The following is a 14,872-nucleotide window of genomic DNA, read 5'->3' as shown; positions in this document are numbered from 1 at the left end:
AGACACTAGTGAGAACCAGAAACGAGAAGCCACTATTGAGGACAGCACACAAAGAAGCAGCCACTGAGGGCGGCAAACAAGAAGGGTCTGCCACGGAAGGCGGCAAACAAGAAGTGTCCGCCACGGAGGGCAGCAAACAAGAAGTGTTCGCCATGGAGGGCGGCAAACAAGAACGATCCGCCATGAAGGGCGGCAAGCAAGAAGAGTCTGCCACGGGGGGTGGCAAACAAGGATGGGCCGCCACGGAGAACGGCAAACAAGAAGGTGCCGCCACGGAGGGCAGCAAACAAGGGGCCGCCACGGAAGGCGGCTAACAATAAAGGGACACCACTGAGGGCAGCAAACAAGAAGGAGCTGCCACAGAGGGCGGCAAACAAAAAGGGACCGCCACAGAGGGCGGCAATCGAGGAGAGACTTTAGCTGATGAAGCTGCTGGAGAGGATGCTGAGGAGGTGTAAAGCTATCATCAGATTAAATGGGCAGCACCAGGATGAATCTGGGGCATAACGTATTCTGCCGTGTGTCTTTATTTTTGTTTCTGTATCTGTTCCTCCTATGGTTTTGCTGCCTTCAGTCTGAGTCTAAAATGTGCACATTCCCATAGAAGCAGGGAAAACCACTGCAGGGGTGTCAGGACTTATGACTGGTACTGTATATGAACACACACTGGGGAAAATAAGTGTTTGATACAGTGCCGCACTTTTTCCCATCTACAAATAATGGAGAGGTCTGTAGTTTTTATCATAGGTACACTTCAACTGTGAGCCATTTCAATTGTATGATTTTTACATAATTAATTTGCGTTTTATTGCATGAAATAAGTATTTGGTCACCGACCAACCAGCAAGACTTCTGTCCCTCACCGACCTGTTATTTTTTTTTTAAGAAGCCCTCCTACTCTGCACTCATTACCTGTATTAATTGCACCTGTTTGAACTTGTTACCTGTATAAAAGACCCCTGTCCACACACTCAATCACACTGCAACCTCTCCACGATGGCCAAGACCAAACAGCTGCCTTAAGGACAAAACTATACACCTGCACAAGGCTGGGATGGGCTACAGGACAATAGGCAAGCAGCCTGTTAAGAAGGCAACAACTGTTTTCACAATTATTAGGAAATGGAAAAAACACAAGATGACCGTCAATCTACCTTGGTCTGGGGCTTCCTGCAAGATATCTCCCCCATGAGTAAGGATGATTCTGAGAAAGGTCAGGAATCAGCCCAGAACTACACAGGAGGACCTGGTCAATGACCTGAATAGAGCTGGGACCACAGTCTGAAACATTACCGTTCGTTATGCACTATGCCATCATGGATTAAAATCCTCCTGGGCACGCAAGGTACCCCTGCTCACGCCAGCAAATGTCAAGGCCCGTTTGAAGTACCTAATGACCATCTGGATGATCCAGAAGAGGCATGGGAGAAGTTCATGTGGTCAGATGAGACCAAAATAGAACTTTTTGGTATCAACTCCACTCGTCCTGTTTGGAAGAAATAGAAGGATGAGTACAACCCCAAGAACACCATCCTAACTGTGAAGCATGGTGGGGAAACATCATGCATTAGGGGTGCTTTTCTGTAAAGGGGACAGGACGACTACACCGTATTGAAGGGAGAATGTGTGGGGTCATGTATCGAAATTTGGACCAACAATCTCCTACCCTCAAGAAGGGCATTGAAGATGGGTCGTGGTTCGATCTTCCAGCATCACAATGACACGAAACACTCAGCCAGGGCAACTAAGGAGTGGATCTGTAAGAAGCATTTCGGGGTCCTGGAGCGGCCTAGCAAGTCTCCAGACCTGAACCCAATAGAAAATCTTTGGAGGGAGCTGACAGTGTTGCACTCCTGGTTTTGGCTTACAAATACTGATGTAAAATACTGACCAAATACTGCTAGTGTGACAGCAGCCTTAGGCTTCCATGTTTTTCTTTTCCCTTTTACTATACACATTACATCCCTCTACCTCTGGTACTGCTTGCTGATAGCATGATGTAGTGTAGAGCATGGTGGACATGATGACAGCACATCTGATGTTCTCTCCTAATCACACAGATTCCATCAACCGAAGTCTTGCAGCTCCTCTGCTCAGCCTCCCGCCGAAGAAAAAGTAAGGCCCAGCATTATATCCGATAAAGGTGGTGGTGGGGTCACTCCCTATTATCTGTATAGAGTGCATCGGTGGGGTTGTTCACTATTATCTGTGTAGAGGGAGGAGGTGGGATCGCTCCCTATTATCTGTACAGAGGGAGGCGCTGTGGTCGCTCCCTATTATATGTATAGATGGAGGCGGTGTGGTCGCTCCATATTATCTGTACAGAGGAAGGCGGTGGGGTCGCTCCCTATTATCTGTATAGAGGGAGGCGGTGTGGTCGCTCCCTATTATCTGTATAGAGGGAGGCGGTGGGGTCGCTCCCTATTATCTGTATAGAGGGAGGCAGTGTGGTTGCTTCCTGTTATCTGTATAGAGGGAGGTGGTGGGGTCGCTTCCTATTATCTGTATAGAGGGAGGCTTTGTGGTCGCTTCCTATTATCTGTATAGAGGGAGGTGGTGGGGTCGCTCTCTGTTATCTGTATAGATGGAGGTGGTGGGGTCGCTCCCTATTATCTGTATAGAGGTAGGCAGTGTGGTCGCTTCCTATTATCTGTATAGAGGGAGGCAGTGTGGTCGCTTCCTATTATCTGTATGGAGGGAGGCGGTGGGGTCGCTTCCTATTATCTGTACAGACAGAGGCGGTGGGGTCGCTCCCTATTATCTGTATAGAGTGCAGCGGTGGGGTCGCTCCCTATTATCTGTATAGAGGGAGGCGGTGGGGTCGCTCCCTATTATCTGTATAGAGGGAGGCCGTGGGGTCGCTTCCTATTTGTATAGAGGGAGGCAGTGTGGTCGCTTCCTATTATCTGTATAGAGGGAGGCGGTGGGGTCGCTCTCTGTTATCTGTATAGATGGAGGTGGTGGGGTCGCTTCCTATTATCTGTATAGAGGGAGGCGGTGGGGTCGCTTCCTATTATCTGTATAGAGGGAGGTGGTGGGGTCGCTCTCTGTTATCTGTATAGATGGAGGCGGTGGGGTCGCTCTCTGTTATCTGTATAGATGGAGGTGGTGGGGTCGCTTCCTATTATCTGTATAGAGGGAGGCGGTGGGGTCGCTTCCTATTATCTGTATAGAGGGAGGTGGTGGGGTCGCTCTCTGTTATCTGTATAGATGGAGGCGGTGGGGTCGCTCTCTGTTATCTGTATAGATGGAGGTGGTGGGGTCGCTTCCTATTATCTGTATAGAGGGAGGCGGTGGGGTCGCTTCCTATTATCTATATAGAGGGAGGTGGTGGGGTCGCTCTCTGTTATCTGTATAGATGGAGGCGGTGGGGTCGCTCTCTGTTATCTGTATAGATGGAGGTGGTGGGGTCGCTTCCTATTATCTGTATAGAGGGAGGCGGTGGGGTCGCTCCCTATTATCTATATAGAGGGAGGTGGTGGGGTCGCTCCTTATTATCTATATAGAGTGCAGCGGTGGGGTCGCTTCCTATTATCTGTATAGAGGGAGGCGGTGGGGTCGCTTCCTATTATCTGTATAGAGGGAGGTGGTGGGGTCGCTCTCTGTTATCTGTATAGATGGAGGCGGTGGGGTCGCTTCCTATTATCTGTATAGAGGGAGGTGGTGGGGTCGCTCCCTATTATCTGTATAGAGGGAGGCGGTGGGGTCGCTCCCTATTATCTGTATAGAGGGAGGCGGTGTGGTCGCTCCCTATTATCTGTATAGAGGGAGGCGGTGGGGTCGCTCCCTATTATCTGTATAGAGGGAGGCGGTGGGGTCGCTCCCTATTATCTGTATAGAGAGAGGCGGTGGGGTCGCTCCCTATTATCTGTATAGAGGTAGGTGGTGGGGTCGCTTCTTATTATCTGTATAGAGTGCATCGGTGGGGTCGTTCCCTATTATCTGTGTAGAGGGAGGAGGTGGGATCGCTCCTTATTATCTGTACAGACAGAGGCGCTGTGTTCGCTCTCTATTATCTGTATAAAGGGAGGCGGTGTGGTCGCTCCCTATTATCTGTATAGATGGAGGCGGTGTGGTCGCTCCCTATTATCTGTATAGATGGAGGCGGTGGGGTCGCTCCCTATTATCTGTATAGATGGAGGCGGTGGGGTCGCTCCCTATTATCTGTACAGAGGGAGGCAGTGGAGTCGCTCCCTATTATCTGTATAGATGGAGGCGGTGGGGTCGCTCCATATTTGTATAGAGGGAGGCGGTGGGGTCGCTCCACATTATCTGTGTAGAGCAGAGGTGTCAAACTGCATTCCTCGAGGGCCTCAAACCATGAGTGTTTTCAAGATTTCCTTAGCATTCCACAAGTTGATGGAATCATTCTGTGCAGGTGATTAAATTATCACCTGTGCAATACAAGGAAATCCTGAAAACATGACCTGTTTGCGGCCCTCGAGGAATGCAGTTTGACACCTCTGGTGTAGAGTGAAGGGGTGGGGTCGCTTCCTATTATCTGTATAGAGGGAGGCGGTGGGGTCGCTCCCTATTATCTGTACAGAGGGAGGTGGTGGGGGTCGCTTCCTATTATGTGTATAGAGGGAGGCGGTGGGGTCGCTTCCTATTATCTGTGTAGAGGGAGGTGGTGGGGTCGCTTCCTATTATCTGTATAGAGGTAGGCGGTGGGGTTGCTCCTTATTTTCTGTATAGAGGGAGGAGGTGGGGTTGCTTCCTATTATCTGTGTAGAGGGAGGTGGTGGGGTCGCTCCCTATTATCTGTATAGAGGGAGGTGGTGGGGTCGCTTCCTATTATCTGTACAGAGGGAGGCAGTGGAGTCGCTCCCTATTATCTGTATAGATGGAGGCGGTGGGGTCGCTCCATATTTGTATAGAGGGAGGCGGTGGGGTCGCTCCATATTATCTGTGTAGAGCAGAGGTGTCAAACTGCATTCCTCGAGGGCCTCAAACCATGAGTGTTTTCAAGATTTCCTTAGCATTCCACAAGTTGATGGAATCATTCTGTGCAGGTGATTAAATTATCACCTGCAGGGCTGCCACTAGAAATTTTGGGGCCCCATACTGGCAACATTTTCGGGGCCCCCTTGAGACTCCGCCCAGGCTCCACCCCAGCCCCGCCTCCACACTCCACCCCTCGAACTGTCCACAGTCCCACCGCTCTCTCTTGGAAAAACTCCACTTCTCACCAATCACACATTGAGGGTACGTGTCCACCTTCAGGATGGCCGGCGGTTGCTGCGTCGGAGCGGCAAACCCGCTCGGCGCTAAGCCCCGCCCCCTACTGTGACGCGATGATGCCGGATGTGTTCATTGCACACATCCGGGATCATCGCACCCCACACATAGGGCCCTGTGTTATAGCTTGCGGCGGCGCAGCTGCCGCAAGGAACACGGACATGCTGCGATCTTAAAAGAAGCGCCGTATGTCCGGAGTCGCAGGGCCGCCGGGTGCGTGTTACCACGCTTAGTGGAGACGGGATTTCATAAAATCCCCTTCACTATGCTGGAACATCTGGACGCTGCGTGTTTGACGCTGTGGCCCCACGCACCGTCAAACACGCAGCGTTTACTTAACGTGGACACATACCCTAACAGTTCCCATCACCAGATTACACATATAGCCGGCAGCTTTTGTTTTGGCCAAAAGATTTTGTAAGCCGCCACCATAACACGGTAGACTCTTTTGGTGAGGCCCTACTCTGCTGTAACCTATTAAATATTTGTTAAAATATGCAAAACAATTTAGGTATATTTTTATTTATTTTTCAATTTTTAAAATGACCAATAATATCACATAAAAAACAAATACCGCTACACCATGACCAGATGACATATTACCACCACAGTGATCGAATAATATCACATACAAAGAACAAATACCGCTACACCATGACCAGACCGCATATTACCACCACAGTGATCGAATAATATCACATACAAAGAACAAATACCGCTACACCATGACCAGATGACATATTACCACCACAGTGATCGAATAATATCACATACAAAGAACAAATACCGCTACACCATGACCAGACCGCATATTACCACCACAGTGATCGAATAATATCACATACAAGGGACAAATACCGCAACACCATGTCCAGACCACATATTACCACCACATAGTGACTGAATACTACAATTCTGATCAGTAATAAAAAAAAAGCACCACACTATCACCATAAGGCCGGAGACACACTGGTGCGAGATACGGCCGAGTCTCGCTGGTTAAAAGCAAGCTGTGGCACCGGCACTCCGGAGCGGAGCGTGCAGCTCCATGTATTGCTATGCAGCTGCATTCTCCGCTGCGGAGTGCAGGTGCCACAGCTTGCTTTTAACCAGCGAGACTCGGCCGTATCTCGCACCAGTGTGACCCCGGCCTAAGTGCCATTATACACAGGAGAGCTGTACTTAGTATGCAGTGTCTGTGTACAGATAATACAGTGATCACTAGTGAAATTATACACAGGAGCTCTGTACATAGTATACAGTGTATAGTGTCAGTGTACAGGTAACACTGACTTACCAGTGACGTCTCTAGGTGAAGTCCTTCATCTTTCATCCAGCACAGACCGCCATCATGTCTTCCAGCCAGGACTCGTCTCTGCAGGAAATAACAGAGTTATCTCGAGCTCCGCTTGTAGAACACATTACTTAATTTTTCCCAACTTCTACATTACACAGCATAAAGAAAAAGAGGCGACATAGTGTCACTCTACACAGTAACAGGACCGCCCCCTCATTTAAAACAGTGTCCTCAAAAAATAAATACATCACTGCAGTAATAATATCCCTTAATTAGTCCCTATGGTAATAATATTCGCCATCCTGGCCCCGTGTGTCTCATTCCTGGCGTCAGCCATATGTTCTCCCATCCTGCCCTCATGAGTATCCTTTCTGCACCATATGATCTCCCCATCCTGCCCCATCTGTCTCCATCATATCCATCCTGCCCCATGATCCTGCACGATCTGTCTCCAATTCTGCCCCCAGTGTCTCCAATCATGCCCCATCTGTCTCCAGTTATGCCCCCATGTCTTTCATCATACCCCATATCTCCATTCTGCCCGTGTCCAGCATCATTCATAGCCCCCGTGTCCAGCATCATTCATAGCCCCCCGTGTCCAGCATCATTCATAGCCCCCCGTGTCCAGCATCATTCATAGCCCCCCGTGTCCAGCATCATTCATAGCCCCCCGTGTCCAGCATCATTCATAGCCCCCGTGTCCAGCATCATTCATAGCCCCCGTGTCCAGCATCATTCATAGCCCCCGTGTCCAGCATCATTCATAGCCCCCGTGTCCAGCATCATTCATAGCCCCCGTGTCCAGCATCATTCATAGCCCCCCGTGTCCAGCATCATTCATAGCCCCCGTGTCCAGCATCATTCATAGCCCCCGTGTCCAGCATCATTCATAGCCCCCGTGTCCAGCATCATTCATAGCCCCCGTGTCCAGCATCACTCATAGCCCCCGTGTCCAGCATCACTCATAGCCCCCGTGTCCAGCATCATTCATAGCCCCCGTGTCCAGCATCATTCATAGCCCCCGTGTCCAGCATCATTCATAGCCCACGTGTCCAGCATCATTCATAGCCCCCGTGTCCAGCATCATTCATAGCCCCCGTGTCCAGCATCATTCATAGCCCCCGTGTCCAGCATCATTCATAGCCCCCGTGTCCAGCATCATTCATAGCCCCCGTGTCCAGCATCACTCATAGCCCCACGTGTCCAGCATCATTCATAGCCCCCCGTGTCCAGCATCATTCATAGCCCCCGTGTCCAGCATCATTCATAGCCCACGTGTCCAGCATCATTCATAGCCCCCGTGTCCAGCATCATTCATAGCCCCCGTGTCCAGCATCTCTGCCCCCGTGTCCAGCATCTCTGCCCCCGTGTCCAGCATCTCTGCCCCCGTGTCCAGCATCTCTGCCCCCGTGTCCAGCATCTCTGCCCCCGTGTCCAGCAAGGACACAAAGATACGGACGCAAGGATACTTTATATGTGTACCACCTCCACCTGTGCCTTGTTGGAATGTGCAGCAAACAAACCCCCCCCTCATTGAATCCATGCAGGCAGCAAACCAACCCCCCCCCCCCCCGGGCCCTGTTTGAATCCATGCAGGCAGGCAGCAAACAAACCTCCCCACCCCCGGGCCCTGTTTGAATCCGACCCCCCCCCCCCCCGTGCAGGCAGGCAGCAAATAAACCCCCCCAAACAGGGCCCGGGGGTGGGGGGGGTTTATTTGCTGCCTGCCTGCATGGGGGGTCTGATTCAAACAGGGCCCGGGGGTGGGGGCCCGGGGGGGGTTTATTTGCTGCCTGCCTGCATGGGGGGTCTGATTCAAACAGGGCCCGGGGGTGGGGGCCCGGGGGGGTTTATTTGCTGCCTGCCTGCACGGGGAGTCTGATTCAAACAGGGCCTGGGGGTGGGGGCCCTGGGGGGTTTATTTGCTGCCTGCCTGCACGGGGGGTCTGATTCAAACAGGGCCCGGGGGGGTTTATTTGCTGCCTGCCTGCATGGGGGTCTGCTTCAAACAGGGCCCGGGGGTGGGGGCCCCCGGGCCCTGTTTGAATCAGACCCCCGTGCAGGCAGGCAGCAAATAACCCCCCCCTGGGCCCCCACCCCCGGGCCCTCACCCCCAGGCCCTCACCCCCGGGCCCTGTTTGCATCCGGAGTCTGGACGGACGGTACTAACCCTGCTCGCCCGCCGCCGGCTCCACTCGTCTGGTCCGGTCTGCAGAGCAGCTCCAGCATCCTGCACGTCCTCAGTCCTCTCATCGTGCGGTGGTCCCCTGCTGCCACCGGCCTGCCTCTTCTGCTCCGCCGTCTGCTCCACCGCCGTCCGCAGCAGGCACGTGGCACACCGCACGCTGCTCTGCTCTGGAATGAGGAAGTGGAGCAGGGCAGCGTGTGATGTCACACGCCCATGATGCACCGGGCCCCTTAAAGCTACAGCGCTCATTTAGCCTGCATTTACACACGCCAGACGCGGAGACGCCAGCCCACAGGTAGTTAATTGGCTCAATGGCAGCACAGCAGCTGCAGCAGCATGAATAAAATGTCAGAGGGGGCCCGAGCAGAGCGCGGACCGGGTTGTCAGCGTGCTCGGGCGGCGGGCCCCCCTTTTTGCTCCTCATCTCCGGGCCCCATACAGCAGTGATGCCTGTCATGCCCTGATGGCGGCCCTGATCACCTGTGCAATACAAGGAAATCCTGAAAACATGACCTGTTTGCGGCCCTCGAGGAATGCAGTTTGACACCTCTGGTGTAGAGTGAAGGGGTGGGGTCGCTTCCTATTATCTGTATAGAGGGAGACGGTGGGGTCGCTCCATATTATCATTATAGAGGGAAGCGGTGGGGTCGCTCCCTATTATCTGTACAGACGGAGGCGGTGGGGTCGCTCCCTATTATCTGTATAGAGGTAGGTGGTGGGTTTACCGCTCCTTATTTTCTGTATAGAGGGAGGTGGTGGGGTCGCTTCCTATTATCTGTATAGAGGGAGGTGGTGGGGTCGCTTCCTATTATCTGTATAGAGGGAGACGGTGGGGTCGCTCCATATTATCTGTATAGAGGGAAGCGGTGGGGTCGCTCCCTATTATCTGTACAGACGGAGGCGGTGGGGTCGCTCCCTATTATCTGTATAGAGGTAGGTGGTGGGTTTGCTCCTTATTTTCTGTATAGAGGGAGGTGGTGGGGTCGCTTCCTATTATGTGTATAGAGGGAGGCGGTGGGGTCGCTTCCTATTATCTGTATAGAGTGCAGCGGTGGGGTCGCTTCCTATTATCTTTGTAGAGGGAGGCAGTGGGGTCGCTTCCTGGTCAACAGCATTTTTGGTGCCAAAGATATTTCATCGAATTTGGGGTATTTTTGGGGTGCTGATTCTGAATATGTCATCAGTTTTGCCAGATTGGCTCAAGTTTTTGAGATTTTTGGTATCTTATTTATAGCACTTGTTGGTAAATGCGACGCATCATCTCATTAATTTCTTTGGATTAGTACTTGAACTGAGCAGTTCTCAATATAGTTTTGTGTTAATTAGTGTTCTAAAAGTTTGTTCATAGCTTGATTTTTGCACTAACTTTATGTTGTTGTCTGTTTTCCAGTGAAAAGCATGAACTCATCAAGAAGAAGTTGTCTTAACGATCCAGACTCATTCTGTTACATTTGTGGTGAATACACACTGCCAAAACATAGAAGAAACATAACAGACTTCGTAAAAAAAGTGTATTTTGCCTATTTTGGGGTTATGCTTGGGGACCAAGACAAGTTTTGGGCACCACACATAGTGTGCAAAGCATGTATCGAATTATTACGAAAATGGAGCAAAGGACAAAGAAAAAGCTTCAAATTTGGTGTTCCAATGGTGTGGAGAGAGCCAAAAAATCATCATGATGACTGTTATTTATGGTAAACACAGGTACAGGCACATCTTCACAATGAGGGACAGGCCTTCTTGCAGATTCCATGTTACTCCCATTTTCGTTTCTTATGCTTATTGAATCCTTGCACTTGCACTGCACAGAAATAACAGTCATCATGATGATTTTTTGGCTCTCTCCACACCATTGGAACACCAAATTTGAAGCTTTTTCTTTGTCCTTTGCTCCATTTTCGTAATAATTCGATACATGCTTTGCACACTATGTGTGGTGCCCAAAACTTGTCTTGGTCCCCAAGCATAACCCCAAAATAGGCAAAATACACTTTTTTTACGAAGTCTGTTATGTTTCTTCTATGTTTTGGCAGTGTGTATTCACCACAAATGTAACAGAATGAGTCTGGATCGTTAAGACAACTTCTTCTTGATGAGTTCATGCTTTTCACTGGAAAACAGACAACAACATAAAGTTAGTGCAAAAATCAAGCTATGAACAAACTTTTAGAACACTAATTAACACAAAACTATATTGAGAACTGCTCAGTTCAAGTACTAATCCAAAGAAATTAATGAGATGATGCGTCGCATTTACCAACAAGTGCTATAAATAAGATACCAAAAATGTCAAAAACTTGAGCCAATCTGGCAAAACTGATAGCATATTCAGAATCAGCACCCCAAAAATACCCCAAATTCATTAAAATATTTTGGACACCAGAAAAAAAAATTTTTTTTGTTGACCTGTGTTATCTGTACAGAGGGAGGTGGTGGGGTCGCTTCCTATTATCTGTACAGAGTGAGGCGATGGGGTCTCTCCCTATTATTTGTGTAGAGGAAGGCGTTGGGGTTGCTGCCTATTTGTATAGAGTGAGGTGGTGGGGTCGCTTCTTGTTATCTGTATAGAGTGCAGTGGTGGGGTCGCTCTCTTTTTGTATAGAGTGCAGCGGTGGGGTCGCTCCAGGGAGGTGATGGGGTCGCTTCCTATTATCTGTATAGAGTGCAGCGGTGGGGTCGCTCCCTATTATCTGTGTAGAGGGAGGCGGTGGGGTCGCTCCCTATTATCTGTATAGAGGTAGGTGGTGGGGTTGCTCCTTATTTTCTGTATAGAGGGAGGAGGTGGGGTCGCTTCCTATTATCTGTGTAGAGGGAGGTGGTGGGGTCGCTCCCTATTATCTGTATAGAGGGAGGTGGTGGGGTTGCTTCCTATTATCTGTATAGAGGGAGGCGGTGGGGTCCCTCCATATTATCTGTATAGAGGGAGGCGGTGGGGTCGCTCCCTATTATCTGTACAGACGGAGGCGGTGTGGTCGCTCCCTATTATCTATATAGAGGGAGGTGGTGGGGTCGCTCCCTATTATCTATATAGAGTGCTGCGGTGCGGTCGCTTCCTATTATCTGTATAGAGTGCAGCGGTGGGGTCGCTTCCTATTATCTTTGTAGAGGGAGGCAGTGGGGTCGCTTCCTATTATCTGTACAGAGGGAGGTGGTGGGGTCGCTTCCTATTATCTGTACAGAGTGAGGCGATGGGGTCTCTCCCTATTATTTGTGTAGAGGAAGGCGTTGGGGTTGCTGCCTATTTGTATAGAGTGAGGCGGTGGGGTCGCTTCTTGTTATCTGTATAGAGTGCAGTGGTGGGGTCGCTCTCTTTTTGTATAGAGTGCAGCGGTGGGGTCGTTCCAGGGAGGTGGTGGGGGCGCTTCCTATTATCTGTATAGAGGTAGGTGGTGGGGTTGCTCCTTATTATCTGTATAGAGGGAGGCGGTGGGGTTGCTCCCTATTATCTGTATAGAGGTAGGTGGTGGGGTTGCTCCTTATTATCTGTATAGAGGGAGGCGGTGTGGTCGCTCCCTATTATCTGTATAGAGGGAGGTGGTGGGGTTGCTCCTTATTATCTGTATAGAGTGCAGCGGTGGGGTCGCTTCCTACTATCTGTGTAGAGGGAAGCGGTGGGGTCGCTTCCTATTATCTGTATAGATGGAGGTGATGGGGTCGCTCCCTATTATCTATATAGAGTGCAGAGGTGGGGTCGCTTCCTATTATCTGTGTAGAGGGAGGTGGTGGGGTCGCTCCCTATTATCTGTATAGAGGGAGGCAGTGGGGTCGCTTCCTATTATCTGTACAGACGGAGGCGGTGGGGTCGCTCCCTATTATCTGTATAGAGGTAGGTGGTGGGGTTGCTCCTTATTATCTGTATAGAGTGCAGCGGTGGGGTCGCTTCCTACTATCTGTGTAGAGGGAGGCGGTGGGGTCGCTTCCTATTATCTATATAGAGTGCAGCGGTGTGGTCGCTTCCTATTATCTGTGTAGAGGGAGGTGGTGGGGTCGCTCCCTGTTATCTGTATAGAGGGAGGCAGTGGGGTCGCTTCCTATTATCTGTACAGACGGAGGCGGTGGGGTCGCTCCCTATTATCTGTATAGAGGTAGGTGGTGGGGTTGCTCCTTATTATCTGTATAGAGGGAGGCGGTGGGGTCGCTCCCTATTTGTATAGAGGGAGGCGGTGGGGTCGCTTCCTATTATGTGTATAGAGGGAGGTGGTGGGGTCGCTTCCTATTATGTGTATAGAGGGAGGTGGTGGGGTCGCTCCCTATTATCTGTATAGAGGGAGGTGGTGTGGTCGCTCCCTATTATCTATATAGAGTGCAGCGGTGGGGTCGCTTCCTATTATCTTTGTAGAGGGAGGTGGTGGGGTCGCTTCCTATTATCTGTATAGAGGGAGGTGGTGGGGTCGCTTCCTATTATCTGTATAGAGGGAGGTGATGGGGTCGCTCCCTATTATCTGTATAGAGTGCAGCGGTGGGGTCGCTTCCTATTATCTTTGTAGAGGGAGGTGGTGGGGTCGCTCCCTATTATCTATATAGAGGGAGGTGGTGGGGTCGCTTCCTATTATCTGTATAGAGGGAGGTGATGGGGTCGCTCCCTATTATCTGTATAGAGTGCAGCGGTGGGGTCGCTTCCTATTATCTTTGTAGAGGGAGGTGGTGGGGTCGCTTCCTATTATCTGTACAGAGGGAGGTGGTGGGGTCGCTCCCTATTATCTGTACAGAGTGAGGCGATGGGGTCTCTCCCTATTATTTGTATAGAGGAAGGCGTTGGGGTTGCTTCCTATTTGTATAGAGTGAGGCGGTGGGGTCGCTTCTTGTTATCTGTATAGAGTGCAGTGGTGGGGTCGCTCTCTTTTTGTATAGAGTGCAGCGGTGGGGTCGCTCCAGGGAGGTTGTGGGGGCCTTCCTATTATCTGTATAGAGGTAGGTGGTGGGGTTGCTCCTTATTATCTGTACAGAGGGAGGTGGTGGGGTCGCTTCCTATTATCTGTGTAGAGGGAGGCGGTGGGGTCGCTCCATATTATCTGTATAGAGTGCAGCAGTGGGGTCGCTTCCTATTATCTGTACAGACGGAGGCGGTGGGGTCGCTCCCTATTATCTGTATAGAGGTAGGTGGTGGGGTTGCTCCTTATTATCTGTATAGAGTCCAGCGGTGGGGTCGCTTCCTATTATCTGTGTAGAGGGAGGTGGTGGGGTCGCTTCCTATTATCTGTATAGAGGGAGGCGGTGGGGTCGCTCCATATTATCTGTATAGAGGGAGGCAGTGGGGTCGCTTCCTATTATCTGTACAGACCGAGGCGGTGGGCTCGCTCCCTATTATCTGTATAGAGGGAGGTGGTGGGGTCGCTTCCTATTATCTGTGTAGAGGGAGGTGGTGGGGTCGCTCCATATTATCTGTATAGAGGGAGGCAGTGGGGTCGCTTCCTATTATCTGTACAGACGGAGGCGGTGGGGTCGCTCCCTATTATCTGTATAGAGGTAGGTGGTGGGGTTGCTCCTTATTATCTGTATAGAGTCCAGCGGTGGGGTCGCTTCCTATTATCTGTGTAGAGGGAGGTGGTGGGGTCGCTTCCTATTATCTGTATAGAGGGAGGCGGTGGGGTCGCTCCATATTATCTGTATAGAGGGAGGCAGTGGGGTCGCTTCCTATTATCTGTACAGACCGAGGCGGTGGGCTCGCTCCCTATTATCTGTATAGAGGGAGGTGGTGGGGTCGCTTCCTATTATCTGTGTAGAGGGAGGTGGTGGGGTCGCTCCATATTATCTGTATAGAGGGAGGCAGTGGGGTCGCTTCCTATTATCTGTACAGACGGAGGCGGTGGGGTCGCTCCCTATTATCTGTATAGAGGTAGGTGGTGGGGTCGCTTCCTATTATCTATATAGAGGGAGGTGGTGGGGTCGCTCCTTATTATCTATATAGAGTGCAGCGGTGGGGTCGCTTCTTATTATCTGTGTAGAGGGAGGCAGTGGGGTCGCTTCCTATTATCTGTATAGAGGGAGGTGGTGGGGTCGCTTCCTATTTGTATAGAGGGAGGTGGTGGGGTCGCTTCCTATTATCTGTATAGAGGGAGGCGGTGGGGTCGCTCCATATTATCTGTATAGAGGGAGGCAGTGGGGTCGCTTCCTATTTGTATAGAGGGAGGTGGTGGGGTCGCTTCCTA

General features: G+C 50.9%; 1 protein-coding gene across 5 annotated transcripts in view; it reads left to right on the top strand.

The window, feature by feature from the left end:
- ASH1L (ASH1 like histone lysine methyltransferase) overlaps positions 1-14,872 on the top strand; it is a 144,916-nt gene that overhangs the window by 88,076 nt on the left and 41,968 nt on the right. For all 5 annotated transcript variants that reach the window (XM_077256524.1, XM_077256506.1, XM_077256515.1 and 2 more), the window contains exon 18: positions 2,061-2,115. In XM_077256524.1, coding sequence (XP_077112639.1) covers positions 2,061-2,115 — 55 coding nt within the window. The remainder of the gene's footprint in view (positions 1-2,060; positions 2,116-14,872) is intronic.

This window comes from Ranitomeya variabilis, chromosome 1 (genome assembly GCF_051348905.1).
Source record: "Ranitomeya variabilis isolate aRanVar5 chromosome 1, aRanVar5.hap1, whole genome shotgun sequence".
Taxonomy (NCBI): Eukaryota; Metazoa; Chordata; class Amphibia; order Anura; family Dendrobatidae; genus Ranitomeya; species Ranitomeya variabilis.
Note: the sequence above shows the minus strand (reverse complement) of the source record. Positions and strands in the feature narration are given on the sequence as shown.